Source organism: Eubalaena glacialis, chromosome 7 (genome assembly GCF_028564815.1).
Source record: "Eubalaena glacialis isolate mEubGla1 chromosome 7, mEubGla1.1.hap2.+ XY, whole genome shotgun sequence".
In the NCBI taxonomy this organism is placed as follows: domain Eukaryota; kingdom Metazoa; phylum Chordata; class Mammalia; order Artiodactyla; family Balaenidae; genus Eubalaena; species Eubalaena glacialis.
In genome coordinates, this window is record NC_083722.1 from 46,568,748 (window position 1) to 46,595,327 (window position 26,580).

A 26,580-nucleotide genomic window follows, 5' to 3' on the forward strand; every position below is an offset into this window, starting at 1 on the left:
TACCCTGTGCTTTCCCCCTTTGGTGTCCATACATTTGTTCTCTACATCTGTGTCTCTGTTTTTGCCTTGTAAACTGGTTCATCTGTACCATTTTTCTAGATTCCACATATATGCGTTAATATACGATATTTGTTTATCTCTTTCTGACTTACTTCACTCTGTATGAAAGTCTCTAGGTCCGTCAACGTCTCTATAGATGACCCAATTTCATTCCTTTTTATGGCTGAGTAATATTCCATTGTATATATGTACCACATCTTCTTTATCCATTCGTCTGTCAGTGGGCATTTAGGTTGCTTCCATGACCTGGCTATTGTAAATAGTGCTGCAATGAACATTGGGGTGCATGACTCTTTTTTTTTTTTTTTTTAATTTAACCTTATTTCCTATTTTAGAAAATATAGTTTTTACACATAATTTAAGCAAAATGATATAAGCAAACATAAAAATATGAAGTTCAGTGTGAGTACACTATTTTGTTGAACAAGTAGGGCGCACAGAAAATAATGAGAAAAGAACCTGAACCTTTTCTATCACTCTCCATTTATCTTATTCTGCAAGATGTATTTTTCCCTGTCTTTCTAGAAGAAAACTAGGGTGCATTCTATATTCTTCTGATGATTCTCAAATAATAAAAGAGATTTTTAGGCACTTCTAGTGATAAAGACAACTTGAGTTCAATAATTAACATGTATCTTTATTCTGGCTTGTTGTTTTCAACTCCTTGGTTGATGCCTAGATATCTGGAGGTACACCTCTAGGTGCTTTCTATTGAGGTTTCTCCTCCCCTTAGCAAGCTGTCTTGAAGAGTTCTATGCAACCCATGCTAACTCCCTACAGTTCATAGCTCTTACCTGGTACATGGGGTATGTGTTCTAAGCAACCTTTAAATTAGCTTTATTTTGTTTTCAGAAAATCATACACAACAAATTCTCATGATATTCATTAGGATAGGCTAAACTGCTATAAAAATGACTCAAAAGTATAATGGCTTAACACAAAATTAGTTTATTTCTTATTCACATAACCATTCAAAGTTTTGGGGTTTTTTTTAAGACTTGAGGATGACTCTTTTCCAATCATTCAGTCAAAACCCAGTCATTCCTTTGGGGGCTCCAACAGCATCATAGGGTGTTGCCATGGAGGGTGTCTTGTTGAGATTGGCTCACCACACCCAGGTTCTAGCAGGGAAAAAAGTGAAAGAGAATAAATAAGAAGGAGACTTTTTAAAGTCCTAGACCAGAAACACAACAAAGATCACTTTTGCTCATATTTCATTGTTAGGAATTTAATTATATGGGCATCCCTAAACTGCAGTAGGGCTGGAAAGCATAGTCTGTTGCTGAACCAAGAAGAAGTGTAAGAACAGATACCTCTACTACCAACAATCTTAGTGCTTTATAAAGTATATTTCAGAAAAGTTCAAACATTGATAAAAGTAAGGAATGTAGTATAATAAACCTTAATGTATACAGTTTGAAAACATACAGCATTGTGTCAAGCTTATGTAATTTAGTCTCTGTCCACTTTTTAAACACAGATCTAACATTATCTCTTTTCACCCATAATACTTCTGTATCTGTCTCTTATCTTTCATGGATTTCCTTTTGAATATATCATTACTGTGTAATTTCTCTCAAAAATTAATAATTTAATTATCAGCAACTAATAACAAACCCATATTTAAATTTATCTGATTGGGGAGACCAACTTTTCACTAGACTGTGAAATGGGGGTTGTTGCAGAAATTAACTCGGGATTGAGAAATATAGAAATGGTCACTTTGTGGCCACTTATAGAAGTTTATGTATATTTTTGTATCTTGTATTCTTGCAAAGACAGACTAGCAGCATTCAGTAAACTGATGTTAAGATTCTTACAGGGAAACTGTAAGAAAAGCAGGTTCCCAGGTTCTAATTCTGGATATTTGCTTCTGTAAGTCTATGTTGAAGTCTGGGAATAATTAATTCTAACAAGTGCATGACTCTTTTTGAATTATGGTTTTCTCTGGGTGTATGCCCAGTAGTGGGATTGCTGGGTCATATTGTAGTTCTAATTTTAGTTTTTTAAGGAACTTCCATACTGTTCTCCATAGTAGCTGTATCAATTTACATTCCTACCAACAGTGCAAGAGGGTTCCTTTTCTCCACGCCCTCTCCAGCATTTGTTGTTTTTAGATTTTCTGATGATGCCCATTCTAACTGGTGTGAGGTGATACCTCATTGTAGTTTTGATTTGCATTTCTCTAATAATTAGTGATGATGAGCAGCTTTTCATGTGCCTCTTGGCCATCTGTATGTCTTCCTTGGAGAAATGTCTATTTAGGTCTTCTGTCCATTTTTGGATTGGGTTGTTCGTTTCTTTAATATTGAGCTGCATGAGCTGTTTATGTATTTTGGAGATTAATCCTTTGTCCATTGATTCATTTGCAAATATTTTCTCCCATTCTGAGGGTTGTCTTTTCATCTTGTGTATAGTTTCCTTTGCTGTGCAAAAGCTTTGAAGTTTCATTAGGTCCCATTTGTTTATTTTTGTTTTTATTTCCATTTCTCGAGGAGGTGGATCAAAAAAGATCTTGCTGTGATTTATGTCCAAGAGTGTTCTTCCTATGTTTTCCTCTAAGAGTTTTATAGTGACCGGTGTTACATTTAGGTCTTTAATCCATTTTGAGTTTATTTTTGTGTATGGTGTTAAGGAGTGTTCTAATTTCATTCTTTTACATATAGCTGTCCAGTTTTCCCAGCACCACTTATTGAAGAGGCTGTCTTTTCTCCATGGTATATCTTCGCCACGTTTGTCATAGATTAGTTGACCATAGGTGCGTGGGTTTATCTCTGAGCTTTCTATCCTGTTCCATTTATCTATATTTCTGTTTTTGTGCCAGTACCATATTGTCTTGATCACTGTAGCTTTGTAGTATAGTCTGAAGTCAGGGAGTATTATTCCTCCAGCTCCATTTTTTTCCCTCAAGATTGTTTTGGCTATTCGGGGTCTTTTTTGTCTCCATACAAATTTTAAGATTTTTTGTTCTAATTCTGTAAAAAATGCCATTGGTAATTTGATAGGGATTGCACTGAATCTGTAGATTGCTTTGGGTACTATAGTCATTTTCACAGTATTGAATCTTGCAATCCAAGAACATGGTATATCTCTCCAACTGTTTTGTGTCATCTTTGATTTCTTTCATCAGTGTCTTATAGTTTTCTGAGTACAGGTCTTTTGCCTCCTAAGGTAGGTTTATTCTTAGGTATTTTATTCTTTTTGATGCAATGGTAAATGGGATTGTTTCTTGAATTTCTCTTTCTGAGCTTTCATTGTTAGTGTAAAGAAATGCACCAGATTTCTGTGTATTAATTTTGTATCCTGCAACTTTACCAAATTCATTGATGAGCTCTAGTAGTTTTCTGGTCGCATCTTTAGGCTTTTCTGTATACAATAGCATGTAATCTGCAAACAGTGACAGTTTAACTTCTTCTTTTCCAATTTGCATTCCTTTTACTTCTTTTTCTTCTCTAATTGCCATATCTAGGACTTCCAAAAGTATGTTGAATAAAAGTGGCAAGAGTGGACATCCTTGTCTTGTTCCTGATCCTACAGGAAGTGCTTTCAGCTTTTCACCATTGAGTATGATGTTAGCTGTAGGTTTGTTTTATATGGTCTTTATTGTGTTAAGGTAGGTCCCCTCTATGCCTACTTTCTGGAGAGTTTTTATCATAAATAGGTGGTGAATTTTATCAAAAGCTTTTTCTGCAGCTATTGAGATGATTATATGGTTTTTATTTTTCAATTTATTGATGTGGTGTATCACACTGATTGATTTGTGGTTATTGAAAAATCCTTTCATCCTTGGGATAAATCCCACTTGATCATGGTGTATGGTCCTTTTAATGTATTGTTGGATTCGGATTGCTAGTATTTTGTTGAGGATTTTTGCATGTATATTTGTCAGTGATATTGGCCTGTAATTTCTTTTTTTGTGTGGTATCTCTGTCTGGTTTTGGTGTCAGTGTGGTGGTGGCCTCATAGAATGAATTTGGGAGTTTTCCTTCCTCTGCAATTTTTTTGAACAATTTCAGAAGAATAGGTGTTAGCTCTTCTCTAAATATTTAATAGAATTCATCTGTGACGCCATTGGGTCCTGGACTTCTGTTTGTTGGAAGTTTTTTAATCACAGGTTCAATTTCAGTGCTTGTGATTGGTCTGTTCATATTTTCTATTTCTTCCTGGTTCAGTCTTTGGAGATTGTACCTTTCTAACAATCTGTCCATTTCTTCCAGGGCATCCATTTTGTTGGCATACAGTTGCTTGTACTAGTCTCTTATGGTCCTTTGTATTTCTGTGGTGTCAGTTGTTACTTCTCCTTTTTCATTTCTAATTCCACTGATTTGAGTCTTCTCCCTTTTTTTCCTGATGAGTTTGGCTAATGGTTTATCAATTTTGTTTACCTTCTTAAAGAACCAGCTTTTAGTTTTATTGATCTTTGCTATTGTTTCCTTCATTTCTTTTTCATTTATTTCTGATCTGATCTTTATGATTTCTTTCCTTCTACTAACTTTAGGTTTGGTTTGTTCTTCTTTCTCTAGTTGCTTTAGGTGTAAGGTTAGGTTGTTTATTTGAGATTTTTCTTGTTTCCTGGGGTGAGATTGTATTGCTATAAACTTCCCTCTTAGAACTGCTTTTGCTGTGTCCCATAGGTTTTGAATCATTGTGCTTTCATTTTCATTTGTCTGTAGGTATTTTTTGATTTCCTCTTGATTTCTTCAGTGATCCATTTGTTGTTTAGTAGCATACTGTTTAACCTCCACGTGTTTGTGTTTTTACAGTTTTTTTCTTATAGTTTATTTCTAATCTCATAGCATTGTGGTCAGGAAATATGCTTGATATGATTTCAATTTTCTTTAATTTACTGAGGCTTGCTTTGTGGCCCAGCATGTGGTCAGTCCTGAAGAAAGTTCCATATGCACTTGAGAAGAATGTGTATTCTGCTGCTTTTGGATGGAATGCTCTATAAATATCAATTAAGTCCAGCTGGTCTAGTGTGTCGTTTAATACCTGAATTTCCTTATTGATTTTCTGTCTGGATGATCTGTCCTTTGATGAAAATGGAGTGTTAAAATCCCCCACTGTTATTGTGTTTCTCCCTCTATGGCTGTTAGTATTTGCCTTATATATTGCAGTGCTCCTATGTTGGTACATATGTATTTACAATTGTTATATCTTCTTCTTGAATTGATTCCTTGATCATTATGTAGTGTCCTTCTTTGTCTCTTATAACAGCCTTTATTTTAAAGTCTATTGTCTGATTTGAGTATTGCTACTCCAGCTTTCTTTTGATTTCCATTTGCATGGAATACCTTCTTCCATCTCCTCACTTTTGGTCTATATGTGTCCCTACGTATGAAATGGTTCCCTTGTAGACAACATATATATGGGTCTTGTTTTTGTATCCATTCAGCCAGTGTATATCTTTGGTTGGAGCATTTAATCCATTTACATTTAAGGTAATTATCGATATGTAAGTTCCTATTGCCATTTTCTTAATTGGTTTGGGTTTGCTTTTGTAGGTCTTCTTCCTTGCCTTCCTCTTGTGTTCTCTTATCTTGTGGTTTGATGACCATCTTTAGTGTTGTGTTTGGGTTGCTTTTTGTTTTTTGTATGTGTATCTATTGTAGTTTTTGGGTTTGCTGTTCCCATGAGGTTTTGATATAGCAGTCTATATATGTACAACGTTGTTTTACATTGCTGGTCTCTTTCCCACTTAGAGGAGTTCCTTTAGTATTTGTTGAAAAGCTGGTCTGGTGGTGCTGAATTCTTTTAGCTTTTGCTTGTCTGTAAAGCTTTTGATTTCTTCATCAAATCTGAATGAGAGCCTTGCTGGGTAGAATATTCTTGCTTGCAGCTTCTTCCTTTTCATCACTTTAAATATATCATGCTTCTCCCTTCTGGCCTGCAGAGTTTCTGCTGAGAAATCAGTTGATAACCTTATGGGAGTTCCCTTGTACGTTATTTGTCATTTTTCCCTTGTTGCTTTTAATATTGTTTCTTTGTCTTTAATTTTTATCAGTTTGATTACTGTCTGTCTTTGTGTGTTCCTCCTTGGGTTTATCCTTCCTGGGTCTCTCTGCACTTCCTGGATTTGGGTGACAGGTTCCTTTCCCATGTTAGGGAAGTCTTCAGCTATTATCTCTTCAAATGTTTTCTCAGGTCCTTTCTCTGTCTCTTCTCCTTCTGGGACCCCTATAATGCAAATGTTGGTGAAGTTAATGCTGTCCCAGAGGTCTCTTAGACTGTCTTCATTTCTTTTCATTCTTTTTCCTTTAGTTTGTTCTGTGGCAGTGATTTCCACCATTCTGTCTTCCCGGTCACTTATCCATTCTTTTGCCTCAGTTATTCTGCTACTGATTCTTTCTAGAGAATTTTTCATTTCAGTTATTGTATTGTTCATTTCCATTTGTCTGTTCTTCAGTTCTTCTAGTTCTTTGTTAAACATTTCTTGCATCTTCTCAGCCCTTGTCTCCATTCTTTTTCTGAGATCCTGGATCATCTTCACTCTCATTATTCTGAATCCTTTTTCTGGAAGGTTGGCTATCTCCTCTTCACTTAGTTGTTTTTTTGGGTTTAATCTTGTTCCTTCATCTGGGACATAATCCTCTGCCATTTCATTTTGTCTACCTTTCTGTGATTTTGGTTTCCCTTCTGCAGGCTGCAGGATTGTAGTTCTTCTTGTTTCTGCTGTCTGCCCTTTGGTGGATGAGGCTATCTAAGAGGCTTGTGCAAACTTCCTCATGGGAGGTACTGGTCGTGGGTAGAGCTGGGTCTTGTCCCTTTGGTGGGCAGGACCATGGTCAGTAAAACTTTAATCCACTTGTCTGGTCATGGGTGGGGCTGTGTTCCTTCCCTGTTAGTTGTTTGGCCTGAGGCGATCCAGCACTGGAACATACAGGCTGTTTTGTGGGGCTAATGGTGGCCTCCGGGAGGGCTCACTCCAATGAGTACTTCCCAGAACTGCTGCTGCCAGTGTCTTTGCCCCCCCAGTGAGCCACAGCTGCCCCCAGCCTCTGCAGGAGACCCTCCAACACTAGCAGGTAGGTCTGGCCCAGTCTCTTATGGGGTCACTGCTTTCTTCCTCTGGATCCTGGTGCGCACGAGACTTTGTGTGCACCCTTCAAGAGTGGAGTTTCTGTTTGCCCCAGTCCTGTAGAAGTCCTGTGAGCAAACCCCTCTGGCCTTCACAGCCAATTTCTCTGGGGACTCCTCCTCCCATTGCCAGACTCCCAGACTCGAAAGCCCAACATGGGGCTCAGAACGTCCACTCCAGTGGGAGAACTTCTGTGGTATAATTGTTTTCCAGTTTGTGGGTTGCCCACCCAGCAGGTATAGGATTTGATTTTATTGCTATTGTGCCCCTCCTACTGTCTCATTGTGGCTTCTCCTTTGTCTTTGGATGTAGGGTATCTTTTTTGGTAGGTTCCAGCATTTTTTTTTTGACAGTTGTTCAGCAGTTGGTTGTGATTCCAGTGTTCTCGTAAGAAGGGGTGAGCACACACCATTCTACACCCTGATTGTAGGTGATTTTAGAGAATACATATTGTTAACATCTTTCCATTTCTTCATCTGGATATCCAATTAAGTTGTCATATGAAGTCAGGTTTACTTTAAGTGAGGAATAATATCATGGTGATGTTTTCTGATTGCATTATGTATGTAACTATGTATCTGAGTGTACTTTTTGAGAAGAAAGCTTCCCTTGGTGCTTTTATATGTAGTAAGAAGGACAGTGATGTCCTGTGATTTTCATCCTGAGGGTTCAGATTATATCTCTGAAATTAATTTCCGACTTGAGCAGTTTTGAACAACTCAGCTTAGTGCATGAATTCATTATAAATGTTACTCTATAGGCAGGATGTAAAACCAATGAGGGAAGGCCATTTCACTCAAGGCTTGGTGCAAATCTTTGTAAAGTATTGAATATGAGTGGTAGTTAAGATAACAATAGATATTATTATTTAAAGAAATCTTGTTTCACAAGTTAAAGAAACCATTAGTTATATACACTTGTAAAGTTACGTTATAGAGAGTAGTTGAAAAAAATATGTGTGTATTTGCAGTGGTTTGAAAGATGCAGTTATATTTTTAAATGCTAAAATATGAAAACAATTGGTATTAATTATTCTAGTTGGAATTAAGACATTATCATTTTGTTAAACAAAAATACATGTTGCTTTCACTGCAGTGGACCTTAGTCATGTATGAGTAATGGTTGGTTGAGATAAAATGCAGCAACTCTTGTTTTAAAAAATATTTTCAATAAATATAATTGATAATTTGTGTAATGGAAAAGAAGAGTTGATATTACAACAGCCTTCTAAATCCTAAAAATACCTAAAAGAGATTGTGCATTTTTAAGCATAAAAAACATTCTACATCTTGTGCTGAATTATACATTTGTAAGAAATGTTATAAAATTACTGTAGAAAGTAGATTAGATCTTTTTCCAATGGAAATTTCATTTCATTTAATGTGCTTTTAAAAATTAGGTTGAAGAAAATATACTTACCACAAGTGTTGTAGAAGATGCAGATATAAAATTCTGTTACTAATGAGCCCTTTCTTTGCAATTTCTTGGCAAATACAGTGTATGGCATTGTATGAATATCAGGTTTCTTTCATATAATTTTTTTTTTGATGTGGACCGTTTTTTTAAAGTCTTTTTTGAATTTGTTACAATATTGCTTCTGTTTTATGTTTTGGTTTTTTGGCCATGAGGCATGTGGGATCTTAGCTCCCTGACCAGGGATCAAGCCCACACCCCCTGCATTGGAAGGCAAAGTCTCAAACACTGGACTGCTAAGGAAGTCCCTCTTTCATATAATTTTTATGTTTACACTCATGGTCAAATTTTGATCTCTTTTTCCCCCCTTGTTTTGTTGAGATATGATTGACATTCAGCACTGTATAAGTTTAAGGTGTACAGCATAATGGTTTGACTTACATTCATTGTGAAATGATTATCACAGTTAGTTTAGTGAACGATCATCTCATATAAGTACAAAGATAAATAGAAAAAAAATTTTTTCTTTTCATGAGAACTCTTAGGATTTACTCTCAAAAATTTTCATATATAACATACAGCAGTGTTATTTATATGTATCATGTTGTACATTACATCCCTAGTATTTATTTATCTTATAACTTTGATCACCTTCATCCAGTTCCCCCTCTGCCTACCCTGTTCCTCTGGTAACCACAAATTTGATCTCTTTTTCTGTGAGTTTGTTTGTTTGCTTTTGAAGTATAATTGACCTGCAAGCTCCTGTTACATGATGTAGTGATTCAATGTTTCTGTATATTTAAAAATGATGACCAAGGTGAGTCTAGTTACCATCTGTCACCATACGAAGGTATTAAGTAATTACTGACTATATTCCCCACTCTGTACATTTCATACCTGTGACTCATTTATTTTGTAACTGGAAGTTTGTGCCCCCTAATCTCCATCACCAATTTCTCTCTTTCCCCACCTCCCTCCCCTCTTGCAGCTACCTGTTTGTTCTCTGTATCTATGACCTTGTTTCCATTTTGCTATATTCATTCATTTGTTTTTTTTTTTTTTAATTCCACATATAAATGAAATCATACAGTATTTGTCTTTCTCTGTCTGAACTTATTTCACATAGCATGATACCCTCTAGGTCCATCCATGTTGTCCCAAATGGCAAAATTACATATTTTTTATGAATAAATAATATTCCATTGTGTATTTATGCCACTTCTTCTTTATCCATTCATCTATTGATGGACACTTATGTTGCTTTCATATCTTGGCTATTGTAAATAATGCTACTATGAACATAGGGGTCCATATATCTTTTCAAATGAGTGTTTTTGATTTTTTCAGGTAAATATCCAGGAGTCGAATTTCTGGATCATATGGTATTTCTATTTTTAATTTTTTGAAGACCCTCCATACTGTTTTCCACAGTGGCTGCACCAATTTACATTCCCACCATCAGTGCACAAGGGTTCCCTTTTCTCCACATCCTCGCCAACATTCGTTATCTGTAGACTTTTTGATGACGGCCATTATGAAAGGTGTGAGGTGGTATCTCATGGTGGTTTTGATTTGCATTTACCTGATGATTAGTGATGCTGAGTATCTTTTCATGTACCTGTTGACCATGTGTATGTCTTCTTTGGAAAAATCCCTTGCCTGAGGAGACAGAGCCAAAAAAAAAATACTGCTAAGACCAAGGGAAAGAGCGTATTGCCTGTGTGTTCTTCTAGAAGTTTTATGGTTTCAGGTTTTACATTTAAATCTTTAATCCATTTTGAGTTTATTTGTGTGCGTGGTATGAGAGAGTAGTCCAGGTTGATTCTTTTGCATGTAGCTGTCCAGTTTTCTCAACACTATTTATTGAAGAGGCTGCCTTTTCCCCGTCATGTATTCTTGCCTCCTTTGTTGTAGATTAATTGACTATTTTAATGTGGCTTCATTTCTGGACTCTCTATTCAGTTCCATTGATTTATGTGTCTGTTTGTTGTGCCAGTATCATACTGTTTTGATTACTGTAGCTCTGTAGTTTACTTTGAAATCAGGGAGCATGGTACCTTCAGCTTTGTACTTTTTTCTCAAGATTGTTTTGGCTGTTTAGGGGTAGAGAAAAATCTCATTGCCACATAAGCGTTTTCAGAATTATCCAATTTATAAGCTATTTAGTACTCCATGTACAAGATAGCAATAAAGATCTTAGAATTAATATTTATTGGATTAAAATACAAAATCCAGAAATTCTTATACTATTAGGAAATTACCTGTGGTGTAGATGGGTAATATAAGATTTTAAAATGTTATTTCTTGCAGTCTCATCTGATTTATTTAAAATGGTAACAAAGAAAATTGCTTGCTTTCTGCTTTAAGAACACTTGCTGTCTAAATCTGCAGTAATGGAAAATGGTTCATTCATCTTTCTTCTTCTGAGGCCTCCTCACTTTTAGCTGCATTAGTAGCATTGTGTAGAACATACATACATTTCCTTAGTTGTAACTCATTGTGCATAATGACTTTTGGTATCATTTTAGTAACACGTTTCTCATACTGTAAAACGGAGCTAACTAGTTGCGACTCATTGAGACAGGTGGGCTTCGATCAAATGGAAAAACTGCTGCTGCTGCTAATTCTGATCTTCCAGCTTAGAACTGGTGAGCAGGTCCGTGGAGCTGGAGCATAGAGGCACCTGTGGAACAGGTGAGACCAGAGAAGCTGACAGGGACAAAGTCATTAAAAATTTATGCCTTAATGAGTTGAACATTTATTCTTTTAGTAAAAAGGAGCAATTATAGATCTTAAGTCAAGAGCAAAATTATTAATGTGTTTAAATCTACTTAAACACTGCTACTTAAATAACTTCAGCACATTAATTTGGAATCTCTTCTATTTTTCACATGAAAAGCTAGCAGTATGGACTAATAAGAGCAAGTGTTTCTGTTTTGTAGCCTAGAATTAGATGTATTGCCAGTGTCTAGCTTTCAGGAGGAGAGAACTCTGGTTGTGAGAAAAGGAAATAAAGTCCTTAAAATAGGATACTGGAAAACAAAAGCTACACTAACTCTGTTATGAATTGTCACTAAATTACTTTTTCTCATAAAGTATTTCTTAATTTTGTCTGGTTCTGAAAAATTTATTTAGGTATTATGCTGACTCATTATAATTAAAATAAAGGTGGTAAAGCAATAGAAGTGGAAATGCTCAGACCTAAAAATTGAGGAGAACTTTTCACATGATCAGTTTTGCCACAGAGAGGTTGAGACTGTTTTTAAAATGAATTTCCTGTAGAATATAGTTTCCAAGTCAGTCTTAGAAGGGGTCGCTGGCCATTTCAGATGAAAAGGCCAGATACCTTTTCTCTGGACAGGAGAAGAGAAGCAGAGATTAAGGGCTGGGTGGATAACTGCGTGAGGGCAGGGTAGCATCTTCATTTTCTTTGAAGCACTGGAAATGACAAACAGTGTGGTTGGTGTGTCTTAGCAAGAGGTAGAAGGTGGCCACCACTGAGTTACATTCAGTCTAAACACACAGCTTAGCTCAGGCTCCTCTGACAATCAGATTTGGGTAATGGGACCAAGAATTGTATTTGATGAGAAAGTCATTCTTCCCTTTTTTCCAGAAGCACAATGTATGTAAATCTGAGTTTTTATAAGATTAAGGTTCATATTACTTTGAGCCTCAAACGGAGCTTTGCAAGATCCATAGCAGTGTTTGCATCTCATTGACGTTGGAGCCCAGGCCAGAGAGGCCACACTCGGCCTGCACCTCAGACCCTCTGGACAGTGCAGCCCCGGTTCCCTGCCAAGCACTGCAGGGTCTTCCTGAGGGCAGCTGGGCAGCCCGGTCACTCACCCACACTGACAGGTAGCAGACTCCCTTGTGTGATGTTGACCCCTTCGAGCTGCCTTGGAAATTAGACTTCATAGGCAGTGTGCCCCTGACATAAATATTGGACTGTGTACACCAGAAGTTCTCTCTGAATACTGGAATTATCCATGTTTATTTTCGTTATATTTTTAGTAATTCCCAAATTTTCTAGTGACCGTGTATTTTTTTTAGAATCAGAAAAGTATTCGTAGATATTCAAGCTTTGAGCTGGTGCTTGAAACACATCCAGGTCCCCTTCCTCATCTGTTGGAGCAGAGACTGCTTCTCTCCTGGGCTGTGCTTTGGTACCTGGGACCTTGAAAAAAGATCCACTTCCCCATTGCTCCTTTTCTCCTCTGAAAGGAGACATTGAACCTGATCACCTAAGATCCATTTCTGCCCTCACACTGGTACCGTCCAGGATGCTGCCTTACCTGAGAGGTTACCCTGATGGGACGTGGGAGAGCAGAGCCACCTGCCCAGGGCCACCAGTGGGAACACCACTCATGTCCATAAATTATTTGCTAACCAGTTAAACCTGCCTTAGGCTTGAGGCCAAGCCAGGTCGTCCCAGGGATTACAGAGCAGAAAAGTTTCTTGTAATCAGGTAAAGACTGGGAGATGGGTGTGAGTTAAGCTTCTGGGAAGAAGCAAGATGCTTGCTCCATGGCTTAACTGTTTCAAAAAAAAAAGCTTGTTAGAGACCAGGTTGAGTAAGAGGTTTGAAACTCTTGAGCAGGTCAGGAAAAGAGGGGGAATATGCAGAATATGCTTGCTCGTCAGCAAGAAAAATGTGGTCCTGCTCTTATTTAGTGGGGAAATAAGCCGAGGGTTGAGGAGGATAAACTGCCTGAAGGTTTTCTGGCACTAACTTAATATTCACAGTGAGTTTTCAAAATAAATATGATTTATTAAAGGACAAATAAGAATTGGTAGTAACAGATTCAAATGTCTATTGTAGGAGGGTTAATTGCCTCACATTTCTATAAAATTTATCTGCTTTCATATTTATTTCAAATATTCTGACCTTTGATAGTTTTAATAGATCCAAACAGATAATACACTATTTGCAAAACAGAGAAGGCAATTAGCATATGAAACATTGGTTATGTGCAGGTCAGTGTTCTAGTGCTTCACATTTCCTTAAGCCATCTAATAGCCCGACAGGAGGGTTGGTGATGGGGAGATGCACTTTGTTGGTGCTCTTTGTGGAGGAGAGTGCTACACCTAGTGGTTGAGATTGGGACTGAGATCCAGACGCCGGTGTTCAGATCCCAGTGGCTCTGCTTACACTCTGTAACCTTGGAGAAAGTTCTTATCATTCTGCATGTCTCATTTTCTCTTCTGTAAAATGGAAATTATACTTGACCTGACACTTGTGGTAGTTCTGAGGGTAGGTCCGTCTGTATCACTGATAAAGCGCATGACGCATGGGACACGTCTAGTGAAGTAGCTGCTGCTTCCCCTCCCCACAACCTTGTTATTACTCATCTGCACAACAGCCTCGTTAGGTGGATACTTTCCTAGCCCCATCTGGGGAGACTGAGAGTTAAAGAACATAAATAACTAGGCTACAGTTGCCCAATTTATCTGAATCCAGTATTTTCCGTCCTTATATCCATATTGCTTCTCCTCTTGTGCATCCTGAGTGCACAGAAATGACTGCTTTGGCCCCTTCCCCTGACTGCTGGATTAGCATTGCTGCCCCTCTGGCAGTTGTGGAGAAAAAATAAATTAAGTTCTTCAAAAGTAGATGCAGGTAAGAAACTGGGCCAAACAGTAACAGACGGTTCCCTCTGGTTACCCAGCCAGAGGTGCCCCCTGTAGCTGCTGTTGAAAGTCTAAGAGTCTTCTTCAGTTTTTTAATCTGTCAGTGCAGGATTTTATTAAAGATTCAGTTTACCAATTTAATTTAACCATGTTGTATAAAAGTTTGTAGGATGGATTTACCTGGGATAGTATAGTAGGATGCCCTGTATATACCAGGATATAGGAATACACTCCAAAAAGAGCTTGATAAGAATTCACAGGCAAACAATGATTGTTTCTACAGGATTTTTTTTTTTAAAGCATGAGGAATAAGAGTAAATGAACTATGGCATGGTTGTTAAGAGGGTTTAAAAGAAAGCAAGCTTGGCTTGAAGTGCCCGGTTTTGACTCCCTGCCCTGCAGTGGCTGAGTGCATGGCCTGGTTGTTGACCTGCCTTTCTTAGTGTCTTATCTGTAACATGGATACACAAATAGTATCTATTTCATGATGTTAAATAAGCTTATATCAATCACCAGTTAGAATAATGTTGGTACTCATTTAGCACCCAGGAAACGGTGGCCTTTTCTGCTTATTTTCCTCTTACATATCATATGGACCTCTGACTCCCAGACCAAAACTATAGCCTGGAAGTATTAACACCTTCTAGATTAAATAGAACTCTCTGGGCTACCTTGGAAAATAATTAACATTCATCATTTCTATGAGAATGTGCATTCTAGGTTTCCAGTTATGGATGTATGAGAGGACTTGAAGATGATCCGTTTGCCATTTGGAAACTGCCTGTTTATTGTTCTTATTTTATAAAGTGCCTTGTGCAGCAATTACATCTGCATGGCGTTGAGTGGAGTTGACCTTCGCTTTGAGTCTCAGGATTAGGTCATGACTCACTATGCAGACTTGAGAATTCGTGGGGAAAATAACAACAATAACTTGTTGTTATTGTTTTGTTATTGTAAGTCCTAACAGTTATTTAGGACTTACAGTACACCAAGTAGTCTGTTAACACTTTACACGCATTATCAGTTTAACAATAATTTGATGGTAGTGTTATGACTGCCCTTTCATGGTCCCTCTGTAATCCAGCTGCTTTCAGAGTCTTCAGGCACGTGGCTGTGGAAGGAACTGCAGCAGCTGAGTCACAGCCTCTCTGGCCCTGTCCTCCTCTCGTCTAACTTTACACCACGTTTGTTCCACAGCTCATGATTGTCCAGCAGCACTGGTTTCCTTTCTCTTCCTTGAGCAGCTGTTGGTTCTTTCCTGTCTTAGGACCTTTGCCCTATTTACTTTTCTGGGGAGCTTTGCCCCCAGAGCTCTGCACTCCCTTTCCTCACTCTTGCCTCAGCTCAGAGTGGCTGTCCAGGGCCAGCTTAAATCAGGGAGTCTCCTGCCTGACCCTCCTCTGTCCCATTCCCATCTTTTCTGCTATTGAAAACATTTGTCACGAACTTAAACTATTAACTTATGTCTATCCTTACTGCCATGTTGTCTCATTTGATGCATTGTAAATTCCATGACTGCAGAATTCTTTCTTGCTCTGTATCTGGAAAAGTACTTGGCATATGCTAAGCCTACAAATATTTGTGGAATGAATGATTGGATGCAGTTTCGAAAGGTTACAAAATGTGTCTGTCATCCTGGAGCTGGTGAAGAGGCAGAACTCAGTATATTTGAGTCTGAGCCCACTGCCCTCCAAGGTAACAGGACATCAAATGCCTGATCGGCAACTGGAACAAAACTGTAAAAGTTATAATGTAGTAGATTTTCCACATTTGTTTCATTTTCTCACCCTTTTGCAAGGAGGTAATGCCATGTTTGGGTTCCTCTTGCACCTCTTACCTCCCAGGTGTGCGTTTCTGTGACAGTGGTGCTTTGGGTCAGTGCTTGTGTTGAGGGTTGGGCTTCTTACCTGTGCTGTTCTGCACAGGTGCTTACTGGCAGGAGGATGTGCCACACGGAACCTCTGGGATCCGGTCCCAGGGCGATGTGTGTGCAGGAAAAAACATGCCCACAGTTAACCAGAAAGAGCAAAGTTTTATTATCTCAGAAAAATAATGCTAATTGCAGTAGTTTATAAGTCTAGCTTTCAAGTCATTTAAAATAGTTTAAGAAAAGGTGGGAAGGCATTTGGGTGTCAGGATTGGGTGAAAATATGGACTCCAGGGACACAAACTACAATAATTACAAATTAGTACAAGATATCTTATTTGTAAGAATTACTACAAATAAATTAAGGTGATAATAGGATTATTTTTCTCTTCTTCCTCCTCCTCCTCTTCCTTTTCCTTCTTCTGTGTGTCAATTTTATTTATCCATATTATAGATAATTTTTTTAAGGAAATGGAACCTGAGTGTCAAACAGCTTTCAAGCTGTACATCCTGCAGTTTTATTCAAGAGGGAGAGAGAGAGAGAGAGAGAGACAGAGATAGAGACATAGAGAGAGAGAGAGAGATTACCTTAATAATTTTTCTGATCCCCAAAACAAAAAATTCCCAGAGAAGGGTACAATGACCCCACTTTGGCTCCGCCAGCTCTTTCCAGTGGAGGGGCAGGAGAACAATGGTAACTATCTCATATTTTTGTGTGTCCATTATTTTGTGTGAATGTGCATAAATGATGTATATTTCATGTGTAAGCATACATAAAGTAAAAAACCTCCTGGTTAAAATGTGAAGATAGTCTTGCTACTTGAAAGCAGTGCTGTGTGCCAAACAATCCTGGGAATGGTGTCATGGAAAGAAAACTAGAATATATTCACTGGCCTCAAAAATCTCATAATGAACTTTGGGGTACATAAAACATACAAGAATCAACAGCCATTAAACCATTAAAAAAAAGAGCATAATGTTATATATGCTGTTTATGGTGTATATATAAATATATATATATTTAATATTTTTAGATAAGGGGAGGAAGCCATGAAAATGTCCACGGACAGATGAAGGGATAAAGATGTGGTACAAATATATACAATGGAATATTACTCAGCCATAAAAAAGGAAATAATGTCATTTGCAGCAACATGGATGGAACTAGAGATTATCATATTAAATGAAGTAAGCCAGACAGAGAAAGACATATATCATATGATATCACTTATATGTGGAATCTAAAAAAAAAATGATACAAATGAACTTATTTACAAAACAAACAGATTTACAGACATGGAAAAGAAACTTATGGTTGCCAAAGGGGAAATGTTGGAGGGAGGGATAAATTAGGAGTTTGGGATTAACATATACACACTACTATATATAAAATAGATAATCAACAAGGACCTACTGTATAGTACATGAAACTCTACTCAATATTCTGTAATAACCTATATGGGAAAAGAATCTGAAGAAGAATGGATATATGTATAGCTGAACCACTTTTCTCTACACCCGTAACTAACACAACATTGTAAATCAACTATACTCCAATATAAAATAAAAATTAAATTAAAAAATTAAACAGAAAAACCACCCAAGGTTCCATTTTAAGACTGTTACTCATAATATGTTTACATGTGCCATTCTAGTTGCTTTATCATTTTTTTTTATAGTTGTGATCATATTTTATGTACACTTTTTGGTTTGTTGTTATTATTTCATACTTTAAGTATAGAGATTCAAAGTATCAACAGCCCAACCATGGGAAGACAAAGGGTAACTGGAACATTTTATTTTTTTTTATTTTTATTTTCTAAAATTTTATTGAAGAAAGTGATTCAGTTATACATATATATATATATATATATATTCTTTTTCATATTCTTTTCCATTATGGTTTATCACAGGATATTGAATATAGTTCCCTGTGCTATACAGTAGGGCCTTGTTTATCCATCCTATATATAATAGTTTGCGTCTGCTAATCCCAAACTCCCAATCCATTCCTCCCCCACCCCTCCCCCTTGGAAACCACAAGTTCGTTCTTTATATCTGGAACATTTTATGAGGCCTTCCTTTGAACTGGGTTTTTAAGAAACTGAATATTTTAACCAGAGAGAACAGGAACATTCTCGCCATTTGTTTTCTTTTAAGTCATCCGTAGTATTGTCAAACAGTGTTTAAAGTCATTTTAACTTTCTATATGAAACTTTGGGACAAATCAAAAATAAAATCGGTGAATAAATATTGAATTGATTCATCCAGAGGCTATTAGGCACTATGATTAATGCAAAGATATCTTACGTAGGCCCTGGTCTCAAAGAGTTTATAATCAGTTTGGTTGGAAATGATAAAACTGGTAAAAAAATTCCAATTTCTACAATAAGATTTAAATAATTTGTTCAAAGTAATGAGAAGGCATACTAGAAGTTGGTATTTATTAATAAATGAATGAAAGCATTTGAGTCTGAAATAGTCAGGAAAAGTTTTATTTAAAGAGGCGGGATTCTTTTAAGGGATGAACAGAGAGGAGCAGCCATGTCTCTGGCTGGCATGATGCTACGATGGGAGCAGAGTTGCCCTGAAAGCAGGAAGCGCAGCTGCGAACCCGACCCTGTGACACTCCCCAGAGGGTGTCTGGGACTCAGCATTGTGTGGTGGCATCAAGCAATGAATATGATCTTTATTGTTTGTCAGAGCCTATTAGAAATATCAAAACCTGAGGGGATGAACACATTTCTAAGACATTTATTACACCTCTCCTCTTATGAATTCAGTTGATAAGTATTATTATGTGAGGTGCTGAGCCAAGAGTGTCCTCCTCCTTGGTAACAGGTAAGCTATTCAGCGATGTTCACAATGTCCCACTTTGAGATATTATAAATGGTAATGGAATCGGAATTTAAATTACTTTGAATGTTTAGTCTTCCATAGGAATCTTAATATTCTCACAAATTTAAATATTTTTATTCTCTTCCCTTTTAAACTACATTTACTGTTTTCTTTCTTAATAATTGTGAATTTTAAGTAAAAAGGTGATGCCCTGCATGGGTGCAGGAAACATCTATTTTTTTGGTTTTGAAAATGATTTCCATAATGTGTGATTTCATCAATTTAAAGTGTTAAGTGTTTATGTAGGTAAGGGTTTTAGTACCTGGAGTTGTTATGAAGTAGGCATCCTCTAACCCATCTGTGAGGATTAATTGTATTACTTCATTGGCATCTGTGTTTTTTAAAATCCCTGAGCTTCCTTGGCTATTTCTACTGACCTAATATTCTATTACTCAATGAAACATAGACTTGTCATAAGAGTAGGAACTTTGGACTCAAGACTCTCTAGGTTTGAATCTAGGCTTGTCACTTATGAGCTACATTGCAGTTGCAAGCCTGTCTGTGCCTTAGTTTCCTTATTTGTGAAAAGAAGATACATATATCAAAGGTCTGTCTTAAGAATTAAATGAGCAAATAGTTATTAAGCTGGAGCACTTGGTAAATGCTTCTTTTGTTTGTTTAATGAAAAAAATGCACAAAGCAAATGCCAATCCATGTGCCATGTGTTCTATTAACATTCTATTTTAAAATAATTTCAAACTTAATAGGGGAGTTGTAAAAATGAAAATAGTACAAGAAACATAAGTATACCCTTTATGCAAATTCACATGTTTTTAACATGTATCATGTCTCTTTACCCCTACATAGTTTACTGCATATTATCCTGGATTAGGGACATTCTGTTCCATAACTACAGTTCGGTTGTCAACCTCAATAATTGAAATTCGATGTAGTGCTTTTATGTCATCTGTCATTCTTCATATACTTGTCTCTGTGGACACAGTAATGTTCTTTATAGCCTTTCCTCCTCCAGGACAGGGTCCAGTTGAGGGTTAGGTGTTCAGTTGAAGAGGTCTGTCTCTTCAGCCTCCTTTATCCAGAACATTTCCATAGCCTGTCTTTGTCTTTTATGACTGACATTTTGAAGAATACAGTGCCACCAGCCCTGACTTAAAAATGGAATCTTCCTTGTTTACTGTACAATTATTTTTTTCTCCCTTGCAGCCAATAAGCAGTCTGTGGCTGACACACTTCAGGGTCCCTCTAGATTTAACATCCATTGATAACTCACGTCTGATAAAATCTTTACTATGATGATTAAAAAATGATCATTTTCCAAGTCTAGCAGTACCTCCACATATACCAGCCATGCTTCAGCATGCTACAGAAAGCCAGAGACCTCATCCTCCTTTTTTCTGTCCACCATCCTATAGCCGAAATTCGGCCTCTGTACATCAGTACCGAATTGAATCTCAGAGACAGAGTTTTGGGCGAAGTAGAAAAGAATAGCTTTATTGCCTTGCCAGGCAAAGGGGGCCACGGCGGGCTAATGCCCTCAAGACTGTATGTTCTGCCCCAGAGGGGTTAGTGAGGAGTCTTACAGTGTTCAAGGTACAGGGCGTGGTCAGCTCGTGGACACTCTTCTGATTGGCTGGTGGTGAGGTAAGTGGGAGTCAGCATCATCAACCTTCTGGTTCCAGCCATCTGGGGTATTTGTGCTCGTGGGCAGCATAGTTAACTTCTCCCACCTGGTGGGGGTATCAGTATCTGCAAAACAGCTCAAAGATATTGTTATGTGTATCCCTTGAGGGGGAACCAGGACCCTGCCCCAAGGCTGCACTATTGTTTCTCTTAACTGTTCCTCCCTTTTCTCTGCATCCCCTCCCTTCCCTGATTAGCAACTGTTTGAACCTGCTCCTTGGACCTCAGGGAAGGTCATGGAGGCTGAATGAAGCCTATTTCCTGTAATCAAGAAAATGGAGAACACAGAAAGGCTTTTGTGCCCAGGAGCCCCACAGGGTTCTGCTCGGTTTCCCTCCCTCCCTCCCTTCCTATATGAACTCTATTTTTCCACATTTGAAATCAGTTTTTATATATTTCCTAAATTAAGTTATAGAATTCCTCATTAGAAATTATCTATTTAAATGAAATTATAAGACACTTGTCTAATTATACTTAGATAAATTAAGGCTAGTTGTGTTCTGAAGTTTGCATTTTATGGTTTTGTTTACAGAGGGTATCACCAAGAGAGGACATTATGTACATGCCCAAACAAGTCTGAGTGTGCTTTATAATTACAGTGTTTCATCAACAGTTGCTGATCTAGAAGAAGTACTTTGGCCTCTTTTATAACTAAACCTTTATTCATCGGACAGGAGAATCAGTGTGCATTTTATATTCCCTGGGGTTGACTTTTGAAGGTTTTCTGGTGGCAGACCTTTGCCTCTGGAACCATTCCATTTATTATCTTAAGCAATAACAGAAGTATTTTCTTCTAATTTAATCCTAGTCCTCAGTGCAAGAATAGAGTGCTATAGTTAATAAAAAGGTCATTAAAAGACAACATGTGAGTAAACTTGGTACCTCAGTGGAACTTCTGAACATCAGAGGAGACTGCCTCTTTGAATGTGAACTTTAATTAAATAAATTTATCATATTTATTTGAGGCAAGGCTTTTTTATGGAAATGTGCAGCGTGGACATAATCATTAATAGAGAGTGGAAGAGCATGTTCTTTTCATAAATTTGAAAGCCACATTTCTGAATTATTCCACATGGAAAATAAGCTCTTGATAGAGAAATAGAACATGTGTAATGTATTGGTTTGTACATGGACAACAAGATGGCAATTTTCAATTTGGGTTAAATGTCAGCCTGCTTCCCACAAACTGTAGGGGGGTGTGAAGTGAAAATGAAACTTTGGTTTTATTTTATTGTAATATATATTTCCTAAATAGGTGATTGTCATATACTCTTATTTTTATAATATATTTATTTAAGTTGAGGGATGAGACAAATACACAAATTAATATTTTTCCAATATTGCATGGTTGCTTTTGAAAAATTAGAGTATCTGTTAACTATATCATTATTTAAATAAGATTTTAGTGCATTACTATGTGTGTTTTATGACAAATGTAGTGTTCGGTGTATTTCCTTAGAAACTGACATTAAAAGTAAATTTCGAGGGGAAGATGGCGGCGCTGGGGGAGCACGCGTGTTGGGCCACGCGACCGTTGCTGCCGGTGGTGCAGGCTTGGGAACTCGACGCGCGGCGCTGGGTCTGGGCGCTGCGGCGCAGCCCCGTGAAAGTGGTGTTTCCATTAGGTCAGGTCGTGGAACGGAAGCCCGGTCCCGGGAAGCAGCCTCGGAAGGCGGCGGCAGAGGCCGGTCCCCGCAAGCAGCGACTGAAGCAGTCGTGTCAGGTGCCCCCATCCCAGACCCCCAGCACCTGGGAAGAGTCGGGGCTTCGCTATGATAAGGCTTTCCCTGGAGACAAAAGGCTGAGCAGTGTGATGACAGTAGTTAAGTCCAGGCCATTTTGGGAAAAGCAAGGGAAGGTCCTGTTGGAAGGTCATAGGCTGATTGCAGATGCTCTCAAGGCTGGTGCTGTGCCCAAAGTTTTCTTCTTTAGCCGTCTGGAATACATAAAGGAGCTGCCCATTGAGAAGCTGAAAGGTGTTAGCCTCATTAAGGTGAAATTTGAGGATATCAAGGATTGGTCCGACCTAGTAACACCACAAGGAATAATGGGGATTTTTGCCAGACCTGACCACGTTAAGATGACATACCCAGAGACTCAGCTTCACCACACACTGCCCATATTGTTGATTTGTGACAATCTCCGCGACCCTGGGAACCTGGGGACAATTCTGCGATCTGCTGCTGGCGTAGGCTGCAGCAAAGTGTTACTCACCAAAGGCTGTGTGGATGCCTGGGAACCCAGAGTGCTGCGGGCAGGTATGGGCGCACATTTCCAAGTGCCCATCATCAACAGCCTGGACTGGGAAGCAGTGCCCAACTACCTGCCCACTGACACCTGCGTCTACGTGGCTGACAACTGTGGCCTTTACACGCAGGCCCAGGCCCAGGCCCAGGCCCAGATGTCTAATAAGGCCAGTGACTACGGCTGGGTATGTGACCGACGACCCCTAACGTTTCACAAGTATGAGGAGGAGGAAGAGAATCTAGAAAGTGCAGCCAATAAAGGCTGGCTCCCTGAACTTGAGGCCCAGAGTTACGACTCAGACTGGACAGAGGCACCTGCAGCTGTGGTGATAGGTGGGGAGACCAGCGGCGTGAGCCTGGAGTCGCTGCAGTTGGCTGAGAGCACGGGGGGCGGGAGGCTGCTGATCCCTATCGTGCCCGGTGTGGACAGCCTGAACTCGGCCATGGCTGCGAGCATCCTGCTCTTTGAAGGGAAAAGACAACTGCAGGTGAGGGCGGAACACTTGAGCAGGGACGGGAGTTACCACTGAGAGGGGATGTGGAAGCCAGTCCTCAGTTTTAGGTTGTCTCTGTGGTTATTGGAAAAATAAGAACTTCCCTGACTTTCTGCTTAGCCTCAAAAATAACAAAGGTCAAAATTCCTCCTGAGATCTCCATCTTCCCACCGACTTTTATATATGTGTGTATATGTACATGTGTGTGTGGGTGAGAGAGAGACAACATAAGTAAATGCTCCTCATGGCTGTATGTTTTTAAAAATTGTCCACCAAGGAGCATCTTTGTGCCCAGAAAGTTGCTGAGGGCATCACCTTGGGTAGGGAGGACCCCTCCCTCCACAGCTGTGGGTGCTCTGCAGTCATGGAGCGCTGGTTAGAGGCCGGCCTTGGTCACTCACTCCTGTGATCATTGGTCAATGGAAATTAAACCCCTGTGAAGTGTAGACCAGCAGATTACATTAAAACGTTTTATATCAGTGTGGTCAGTGGGTCTCAATGCCTGTCTTTTCATCTTTGGCCTAGTGATGGGGACATTGCTAAGAGATTAATGACCCAGGAAGCTGAGGGCTACAGGTGATGGCGTTCAGTAGCTGGCTCTTCTTTTGGCTTGGCTGTGTTAATCTCTGTGATTGTTAATTCAGGCCATGACTTAAACACTGTTTACGTATGACACAATTTTTTTCCCCCATTTCTGGTGAAAGAGCTGAATTCATCAGGTGGTATTACACCTTCTTAGCACCTCTGCAGATATCTTTTTGAGAACTTGGTTCAGAAAAGGAGGAAACAGTTCTTAAATCTTCAGCTTAATCCTGCATCTGTCAGCAAAGCTGTACCTTTTTTACTAGCTTCCTGCTGTTAGTCCTACTTTGTATAACACTTTTGGTTAAATGTAATGACTTAGTTGTTTACATTAATCCCCCATCCTGCATAAACAGAACTGTTAGGAAAATGCCACTGTTCCTGGAGGCTGTGTGAACAGAGGCTCCTGTGAGGGGAGAGGCTGAGGTTCTGAGGATGAGAGCTTGGGGCCCTTGAGCCCACAACTCTGCAGCAAGACCCTGCTGTTCTTCTCTCAAACCCCCAGGGGACCAGGGCAAGCTGGATCCTTACTTACCAAGTGCCAGCGGGATGTAGCCAGGGACACGAGGGCAAAGGCAGATGGTAATCGCTGTGTGTGTAAGTCACTGTGTGTGTGTGAGGTGGGATGGTGGGAACTAGAGTATGGGACCTAGTTCAAGCAGTGCTTTTACAACCACAACGAATATGGTTGGAGTTGAGGACAAAGACACTAGCAGTGTAGTGTCACCACGTCCCTTCCATACAGTGGCCCCTGTCATGGTTGGGGTTCCTTGGGAGCCCTTCAGCTGCTCATCACAGGGAGGTCCAATGAGTTGCAGCATGCCCAAGACGAACCATGGACCCCTCCCTCCCCCCTTGGCTCGCCCAGCTCCCTGGTAAGACCAAAAGGTCATGCATGACCGTGCCCCAAGTGGTGCCCCGGTGGGATTGCTTTGTTATGTTTGAGGGGAGGGGTTTTTAAAGGAACACTCTCTTTGGTTGGCTGTGCTCTCTCAGGCTGACTGGCCAGAAGCTGCTCTGGTGTCCCACTCTGCTCTGGGGCTGCCCAGGGCCCCGCACAGATGTTGGGTGACAGTGGCCCCCAGAATGTTCTTGAGACTCTCCATCCCCCATCAGCTTTTAAAAAGTAGAAAAGCCCACAGCCTTTATGCTGTGTTGAGCCCACAAAGGCTGGGGCCCTCTGCCAGCTTCACAGCTATAATGCCTGTCACACCAGCAGGCGAAATTGGGGGCGGTGGACACCAGAGAACCATACCACTCTATTGACAGTCTCCCAACACCTTGGAAAAGTGCTAAAGAAACACGTCACTAAAAAGAGGCTCGCAGAAACTAACAAACACACCATTGTAAAGCAATTATACTCCAATAAAGATTTAAAAAAATAAAAAAATAAAAAGAGGCTCATGCCTTTTCAGCATGAAAAAAAAAAAAAGTAACTTTCAGGTTGAGGTGGCCCTCAGTGCTTTTCCCAATGTACTTTATGGTGTGCTTTACTGAATCTGCTGAGGGAGGCATCCAGGTTGAGATCTCCCTTAAGGATATATGGATGTCCTGTATTTTTGATCATTGTGACTACAAATCAATGTGTAGTGACATGTGCATATATAAATAATTATGGCAATTAAGCAATAGTGGAACATTTTCACTGAGAAATTTTATACATTTAACCTATCAGTTACTTTAGAAAATTTATATAAAAATGGCTGAATGGACATGTTTAAAGCTTTCTTCCTTTCTTTCTTCTTTCCTTCCTTCCCTCTTTTATTCTCTCTGACAGTGATGGGCGATGGGAAGCATTTGGGTTTGTTTGTTTTATTTTATGAAGCCTTTGATCTTTTTGCATATTTCACTTTATATTATGAAAAATTTCCAGCATATACAAAGGTATAGAGAGCATCATGTACTGAATCTCTAACATCCGTTACCCAACTTCAGCACTTGGCCACTCTTGATTCATCTATACCTCCACCTTTTAATCTTTTAAAACAGATTTTTCAGCACGGAGTTATAAAAGATTGATGTCTCAATTTTTCTACAAACATTTTCTGCTAAATGTACATGTTCAAATGTAAAGGATTATTTATCCAAAAATGTTACATTCACGAATGCCAGCAGTGAAGCTGGTTTTGTTCTGTCTTCTCTCTCTATCCCAAGTCCTCAAATTTACACGCCCCCACTCTCTTCCAAACACTCCTTATGGTCTATTCAGTAGATTTCAGTTCTCCTGTGTTCGTTTCCCCTGTGGTACAGCGTGCTTACTTTGTGATTATTTTGTAGTATGTCTTTTGCCCTTTGGGGTTTTCCTCAAACTAAAATCAAGCAATTCAGTTGAGCTCTGTATCAGTTCCTTGAAGTTGAAGATATAATGCCATAAATAAAAATGAGACTGGAGCAAACATCTTGCTTGGTCCATGTTTAAAAAAATTTCCTTCTTTGTATTAGTAGTTTTAGCTAATTCTATCAATTACACATGCCCTTGTGTTAGTAACTACCTTTTTAAAAAAATAAAATCATAGAGATAATGGAAGGTAGCATAGATGCAACCATAATTTATGGTAATCTGATTAACTTTGTCCTGTGACTACAAACCAGCTACAAAGTGAAGCTAACAGCTCTAATGCAGGCCAATAACTGAGAATTATTAATTTTGTGTAACTTATTTCCCAGTTA

At 38.9% G+C, this 26,580-nt stretch overlaps 2 protein-coding genes across 2 annotated transcripts in view; both read left to right on the top strand.

Moving 5' to 3' along the window:
- The window catches only part of KHDRBS2 (KH RNA binding domain containing, signal transduction associated 2), a 713,468-nt gene that overhangs the window by 15,202 nt on the left and 671,686 nt on the right, over nt 1-26,580 (top strand). The window lies entirely within an intron of this gene.
- Nucleotides 22,081-23,364, top strand: LOC133094576 (rRNA methyltransferase 3, mitochondrial-like). The gene has a single exon (XM_061195201.1). It carries the CDS (start codon nt 22,081-22,083, stop codon nt 23,362-23,364), a length of 1,284 nt encoding a protein of 427 aa, XP_061051184.1.

Bases quoted from the DNA above. Each gene is read 5' to 3' on its own strand.
- LOC133094576 (XM_061195201.1), top strand. From the start codon at position 22,081: ATGGCGGCGCTGGGGGAGCACGCGTGTTGGGCCACGCGACCGTTGCTG.